General features: G+C 53.1%; 1 protein-coding gene across 1 annotated transcript in view; it reads left to right on the forward strand.

Annotated features, from left to right (window-relative positions):
• ASTN1 (astrotactin 1) overlaps positions 1-2,616 on the forward strand; it is a 12,392-nt gene extending 9,776 nt beyond the window's left edge. The window contains exons 12-16 of the mRNA XM_009705302.1: positions 137-270; positions 940-1,091; positions 1,435-1,570; positions 1,692-1,792; positions 2,429-2,616. Coding sequence (XP_009703604.1) covers positions 137-270; positions 940-1,091; positions 1,435-1,570; positions 1,692-1,792; positions 2,429-2,616 — 711 coding nt within the window. The remainder of the gene's footprint in view (positions 1-136; positions 271-939; positions 1,092-1,434; positions 1,571-1,691; positions 1,793-2,428) is intronic.
• Positions 2,617-7,630: the final 5,014 nt, after the last annotated feature.

The following is a 7,630-nucleotide window of genomic DNA, read 5'->3' on the forward strand; positions in this document are numbered from 1 at the left end:
TGCCCGTTGGCCAGCCCTGCTCTCCAGGGTGGATGGACTGTGCTGAACCCACCGGGGGATGGATGAGCTCTAACTGGAATGGTGGTGGAAGGGGAGCTCACCTACCTGGTGCTCACCCCATTCTCCCCTCTCTCAGCTCTTGCAGGAGGCCACCATGAGCTCGCTATGGTGCTCAGGCAGCGGGGATGTCATCGAGGACTGGTGCCGCTGTGACTCGAGTGCCTTTGGGGCTGACGGGCTGCCCACCTGCGCACCTCTCCCGCACCCCATGTAGGTCTCCATGTGTGCCCAGCCTGGCCTCTTGGTGTGTTGGGTTTGGGAGGAGGTGACAATGACCAGCGGCGTGGCGGCAGGAGGTGGTGGGGCTGGGGTGGCTTTATGGGACAGGTTTGCAAGTGCGTGGGGGATTGGAAAATCAACCAGTAGGTGCAGAGATGCAGCGTCTTTTCTAAATTCAACTGAGGACTTGGAAGCTGGTTTTGGGTCCATCCTGGTAAAGCAGCCCCACGGAAGGAGCTCTTTGGACCAGCATGCCCAGAGCCAGGAGGGGTAGGAGAGGGGGAATCACTTCTCTCCTGAGGTTGTTCTCTCCCATGGGTTAATAACTTTGAAGCCCTTTTGCTGTGATAGAGTAATGCAAAAACCAGAAACCAACTCGTTTCTGGTGCATTTGCGTGTGGTCTGCACTGCAGAGTGAGTGGCACTAGCAAACACACGCACACTGCCTTTTGCACCAGGCGTGGGGACTGGCTACAGAGGTTGTCCTCAGCACGTCTCCCATACTGTGTGCCTCAGCCTGGTGGTTTTGCTGCCTTTTTAAGGTGCAGAGGAGCAGTAAGGTGGTGATAGACGTGGGTGAGGATGAGCATAAGTGGGTGGTGGGGATGACCAGCAGACCTTGCCCTCCTGAGATGCTGACCAGCCGGCATTGCCCCTCAGCCTGCGGCTCTCCACTGTTCATGAGCCCAGCAGCACACTGGTGGTGCTGGAGTGGGGGCACTCAGAGCCCCCCATCGGGGTGCAGATCGTCGACTACCTCCTCCGTCAAGAGAAAGTCACCGACAGAATGGACCACTCCAAGGTGGAGACAGGTGAGTGGGGACTCCACTGGTTCTCTCTGGGGAGGGTGGGATGGAGATGTTGGAGGAGAGCCTCTGTCTCTCTCTTTGCAAGGGGATGCTGCAACATATCCAGTAACCTGTGGAAGAGAAAGCAGCCCCTCTCCTGCCCACCATGCTGCAGAAGTGGCAGCTCCACGCCACGGTGAGCCTTGCTGGAAATGCAATGGGTCCATCTCTGCACCAACCTCATGTATGAGCCTTGGTCCCCCTTGGCACCAGGCAGTGTGGTAGTGGGCACAGACCTCAGCAGCTCTCCACGGCCCCAGGGACACCTGTGTCATCACCTGCGGCACGTCCTTCCCTCTATCCCTAGAGACGGTGCTGAGCTTCGTGGATGACATCATCTCCGGTGCCAAGTCACCCTGCGCCATGCCTGCCCAAGTGCCTGACAGGCTGTCCTCCACCATCTCCCTCATCGTTCGCTGCCTGGAGCCCGACACAACATACATGTGAGTTGTCTCCCCCATGCCATGCCCACAGCCACAGATCATGGTGGCCCTGCCCGACGCTATCTCTGTTTGCATGCAGTCTTGGGCATCCAGAGCTTCACCTTTTTTCCTTCTTGGCCAGGTTCACGCTCTGGGGTGTTGATAACACAGGAAGACGCTCCAGGTCCAGTGATGTGACAGTCAAGACCCCCTGCCCTGTGGTAGATGATGTGAAAGCTCAAGGTGAGATGGAGGGAGCCGCTGGACTGTGATACTTGGGACCAGCAACAAGGAGCTCCCTCTTCCAGCATGTCCTTGCACACGTCTTGTGTCCTGGCTGTAACACCTCCTTCGCCCATGGTGGCCCAGGTGCTGCCACATGGTGTTGAGGGTTGGTGTAGAGGGAGGCAGGAGGCACACATCCTCTCTGCAAACAAATGCAGAAGCGTTCTGTGCTGGTGGAGGTGTGGGAGGATGGATGGAGGTGCAGGCATTCAGGATGTACTGAAATAGCCAAGAAGACCTATCTGTCCTGCCCAGAAAGCAACTGGTAGTGTAGGTGGTGGCTGTGCTCAAAAAACCCCAATTGAGTACCTTCTTGTAAATAAGTGATATTTCACTGACAGTACCTGATGACACCACCCGTTTCTTTTCCTAATTGGACCAAACTACGGGAACTTAACCTGGACTGAGTCCAGGGAATGCCACCTACTCTGTTGCTCCTCCATTAGGACCGTGTCTTGATATGTTGTAAATCATAACTCCGGGGACAAATCTTGGGCTCTGGTCTTGGTTTCCCTAAAGCTGAGTTTTAGCCTGGTGGGCTTTGTTTGTGCCTTTCTTTACACCCCGCTGAATACCCCCTGTCCTTCTGCCCAGAAATAGCAGACAAAATCTACAACCTCTTCAATGGCTACACCAGCGGCAAGGAGCAGCAAACAGCCTACAACACTCTGCTGGACTTGGGTTCCCCCAGCCTGCACCGAGTCCTTTACCACTACAACCAGCACTACGAGAGCTTTGGGGAGTTCACCTGGCGCTGTGAAGATGAGCTGGGACCCAGGTAGGCTTGGGAGCTGGGCTGGCTAGGCAGGCAGACCTGCCCACCAGCAGGCTTATCCCTCGTAGATGTTGGTCACCAGAAAGGTGGCTATCTGGCAAATCTCATGAATTTGTTTGATGATGGAGCTTAGAGTCTCACAGTGGGGTTCCTGTTTTGCTGGATACTGTGCATGTGTTTGGGGTCTGGCCATCTCCCTTGAAGGACCATAAAGATAGGACAAGGTGGAAGGTAGTAGACCATTGTCAACCCATCATCCTTGTCCATCCCACCAGCCCTAAACTGTCTCTGGAGTTGTGCCTAGTCCGTTCATGCTATGCAGGGTGGGAAGGGGATGGGATTCTCTTTTTCCCTCAGTAGCTGCTGCCTCAGGCAAAAAGGCAGAAAGTCTTTGAAAAATAATGCACCTTTGAGGAATGGAGGTTGCTGCAGGTGAGAAGGGGAAGGAGTGTGGTTGGAGCATGTTGCTAGAGAAGGGCCCCGGGCATTGATGGAGGGAAGAAGGTGCAAGGAGGTGGTTGTGCCTTCAAGCCTGCTGAAGAAGGTGACACAGAAGAGCTTGGCTGTGGAAGCTGCGGGATGAAGTGCATGCAAATGCACATAGATGTGCTGGGCCGTGCCAAGGTCAGACTTGGCTTTCCTCCTTTTCCTGGGCTTTGACTTGAGTTGAATGCATCTCTGTGTGTTGAACTCACTGTCACTTGTGGTCCAAATCAGGCAGCGGATTGACCTTGGGTCTGAACTGCATGTCTTCCCTCCCTTTTGATCCATGTCTGTGGTTGGGTGGGGTGATCTCAGAGATAGAGTGATTTTGGTGCCCAGGCAGTACTGAGCTGCGATGGCAGGTTTTGGAGGAGGTTTCCCTGAGCTCTTCCTGGCTGAAACAGTCCCTTCATGCCTGAGTGAGCACCATGTCCTCTCCCTGGGCTCCTCCAGGTCACTGCAGTCCCTCCAACTGCCTGGGGATGGAGTGCCTCATGCCCCGGGCTTGCAGAGGCAGCCAGATGTTCCATTCTCCCTGTGTCTTTCAAAGTCTGCTTTTGTCTGCGTGATTTCCTTGTAACGTGGATGTTTCCAGTCAGTTTAGCAAGCCGGGTTGGGAGATTGTGTGGGCTGCAGTGGTGTTTCATAGCATCTGGCCTCCAAAGAACCAGAGCCTTGAGCCCATCCAGAAATAAGGATTACTTCAAATGTACGTCAGCAACAGCTCCTATCTATGAAATGCATGGTCTCCACCTTACCCCCTGCCCCACACCTCCTCTTGCTGGTCTCACCACTAGCTGTCTTCCAGACCTGCTTCTCCAGGTGATCGCCTGTGGATTTCTAGTAGAGGATCGGAGATCCTCCACGTTCCTTCTCTGTCCTCCAAACCTCTGCTAGGCAGTCAGACTCAGAAAAGAGATGGTGGCTGTCTTGCACTTAGTGTCTTAGCGATGTCTCCTGGTTCAGCTTTGGTGGGAAACTCCTAAGAGATCCTCCAGTCCCTGAAGCAAAGCTGGGGTTTCTCCTCTTTCCTCTTTTCCAATTTATGTTCTAAGAAATGTGAGCTCTTTGAGGCACAACCGCAAAGCTCGGTAGCGACATCTCAGCGCGTGGAGTCTAGTTAAGGCTGAGGATCCCACCAGCTCCTCTGCCCAGGGTTGCTTCATTCCCATGACACTGAGTGGGATCAGCAGGCTTGGACTTAGGTCTCACCTTCTTGAGCCCAGCTGTGGCGATGATGCTCCGTCTCCATTTCCAGATGTGAAATCCAGCCCTGGTTTGCACAGGCCATCTGACATCTGTTGTGATAGCTTGCATAAGGAGTACATAAAATTCCTTACGTGACAGACTAGAGTAATCACACAGCCGCTGCCGTTGCCGAGGCTGAGCATTGCCGTCACTGCTCGCTGCCGCAGTGAAGAGACCAAGGACCAGCCAGAACGTGGGGTGGAAGCTGCCTCCTTGAGCCCCAAGAGGCAGAGGTGCATTGGCACAGAGCAGCCACAAATACTACTGAATTGCCCAAAAGTTACCGTTTACTGCGTGAATCTATGAACCAGAGGGTTAATTCCACCCTCTGGAAATGCTCGAGCGCCGAGGATGGGATGACGCAAGTTGCTGATGAAGTGTTTGCAACTTGCACTACTTGGAAAGAGACATTTAGGCAGCTGCAGTGGGTTCTAGTGATGACAAATCTTGGAAAGCAGACCTCCTGTTTGATCGTCTGTGAGGGCGAAGCATCCAGACTGGTGGTGACAGGACAAATCATTTGCAGATGACATTATTTAGCCAGCAGACAGAGCGTTTGTTTGACTCCTGCTGATGCTCCTTTGAAGTCCTGGATGTGGACCCACGCGACGGACTCTACCGTGTCCCTCCTCCTCCGCGTGGCCGTGCTGCCTTCTGGCTCTGCTCGTTTGGGGTGCGCTCGCTTCCCTTCTTGGCGGCGCTGGCTGCGGGACCAAAGGAAGCGAGGGTGCGTGCCGTTAGCTCGTCTGGGGTTACGAAAGCGAGTCGTTCCCTCTCAGTCCGAGAAGGGCTGCAGAGAGCCCTGGACTTCGCATAAGGAGAAGAAATGGAGGGAAAGGCAAGTCGTTTTCTAGCAAGTAATTAAGTGAAAGTAGGATTTGTGGTGAAGTCTAGTGGTGTCTGTGGGCTTTGGGCCAAAATCTGTGGGATCATATTCAACGGTCCTGTTAGGGTACCTGTGATGCTGGAGGAAGAGAGGCAGTCGTGGCACTTTCCCTAGATGTCTAGATGTGGGGACCAAGATGAGGGAGAGGTTGGCTGCCTTCCCACGGCCAGAAGATCTGGCCAGCTTGGGTGGCTACCTCCAGAGTCAACACCATGCTAAGCACCTTCACCTCTCTGCTGTGGTCTGGATGTGAGCCCCGGGGCTGCAGGTGCCACGTGGCTGCAGAGCTGGGCAACCTCTTGATGGCTCCAGACTGGCCCTTTGGAGCTGCAGCCACCTCCACGATGGACCTCTTGAGGGTTTCCTCTCCAGGAAAGCCAAGGTTGGCTCTGGCTGGGCCTGGGGTAAATTCATTCCTCTCCAAGCATCTCTGCCGTGGTGCACCTGGCCTGGAGGAAGGTGTGGAGGGGCTGTGGATGTTCCTCCATGGTTGGTACATGTATCCTTGAGCTGTCAAACCAGTCATAACACAGCCATGTGGCCCCCATACAATCCCTGCTTCTCCAAGTAATAATGTGACAAAGAGTGTTTTTTTTTCCTAGCATCACAATTTGTGCCTCTGCTGCCTGTCCTGAACAGATGCTGAGTTAAAGCTACCACGGGGATGTATCTTCTCTTCCCTGTCTATACTAAACCACCAACTGACCTTGAGCTGGCTAGGAAACGTATCCCAGTTCTTGAGACACTTAAACTTTTGTCTGGGTTTCCAGGCACATGCGATACTCACCTTTAAGACACTTCATTTGAATCCATTACCTCTACATTTGCCAGATCCCCTGGAGATTACCCAAAATGCTTAGACAAGTTTAAAATGAACATAATGTGTTTTATCTGAACAAAATGTTTTTCTTGATAAAAGCACTAGAAGCACAATTTTAAGAGGAAAAACGTGGAAAGAAGTGAACACAATTTAGATCATATTTGGCCAGGATCCTCTGTGCTCTTCCAATATCTCGTCCAACATGAGGGATTGGTAATTTAGCACTTTCTTGCTACCAGAACAAGCCCACACCGAGGCTGTGATGCCCTGGGGCTGCTGTGTGTCTGTCTTCTGCTAAAGATGGATTCCTCCTGGACCTCCTCTCCCTCTGTCACCCGACCTTCTCTCCTGGCTTTCTTGGCTGGGTTGCAGCTCTTTACAAAGTGCTACTGCTGTAACCTGACTTTCCTTGGTTTGCTCTCTGCAATTGAAAGATGCAAAAAGCCTGTGCAAAGAGTTGGGGAGCTCTGCCACATCCCCTGCCCTCTCAAAGCTATTTAGATCAAACCTATGTTGCATGCCTCAGTATATTCCTTCTAGTTTGCACACTGTCCTGTGGGGCATGTTTCCTAAACCGTTAGTAAACATTCCAAGTCGTGTACCAGGAGTGTCATTCATTGTACTTACATCTTGTGATATTGCATCTTATGAGGATCATAACTTTTATCTCACCTTCAGCCTTCCATACAGACCCCCAAAAGCAAGGCATGAGATTTCGAGTGTTTTTTTTTCTCCTAAATCTCCTTCATGCTCAATGGTGTCCCAACATGTGGACTTCCAATACTCCCATTTCTTCTCCATCATGTCCCTCTCAACCACGTGATGGCAAGGGAGCGATGATGACGGCATGCCCACCTTTTCCCTGCCCTTCCTGCCACGTCACTGGAGGTGTCCTATACCAAGCCATGAGTGACCGGCACAGTTCCCAAACATGCAGCACATGCACTTCATGGAGATAACACACATGGTGACACCGCCCTGGGCTGGCCACACATGCCGTGCCTGATGCTTTTTACCATTTCTCCCCACTGCCTGCAGTGCTATTGGCTCCCACTTTCCCCATCCTGTTATATTTGGGGTCCAGTAGCCACAGCAGTGACTGGTGATGCCGTTTGAGTCATTGATGATGTCCATTCCCAGGGGTGTTGGGGTTTTCACAGCTGCACCTGTGACTGTCCCCTCACTAAACCCTCAGCAAACCTGACCTTGATGTGAGAACGATATGGGGTGGAAGAAGAAGGGGAGACAAGGCAGGGAAGGGGAAGGTGAGTCCTAAGACCTAGGCAGCAGGTCCAGTACCACCATAGTGGCATGGGCACCTCTGACCTGGGTAGGAGCTTGTTCTCATGTGCATTTAGGCTCGCAGTGCTGCCATGGGGCTGGTGGGTCCCCCCAGCCCCGCCATCCTTCCTTGTCTTGGCAATGTCGGGCTCTACTCAGCCGCTCTCCACTCTGCCAGACTCTTGCGTTATCCCTTCTCCCTCCAGGATCTCCCGCGGTGTCCTTAACTGTCTTTGCTTTTCTCTCCTCATGCGCTCCTCCTGCCCTTCCCACCCGCCCCATGGTGTCTCCATCACCCCCACC

This window comes from Cariama cristata, unplaced genomic scaffold (assembly GCF_000690535.1).
Source record: "Cariama cristata isolate BGI_N322 unplaced genomic scaffold, ASM69053v1 scaffold24998, whole genome shotgun sequence".
NCBI lineage: Eukaryota > Metazoa > Chordata > Aves > Cariamiformes > Cariamidae > Cariama > Cariama cristata.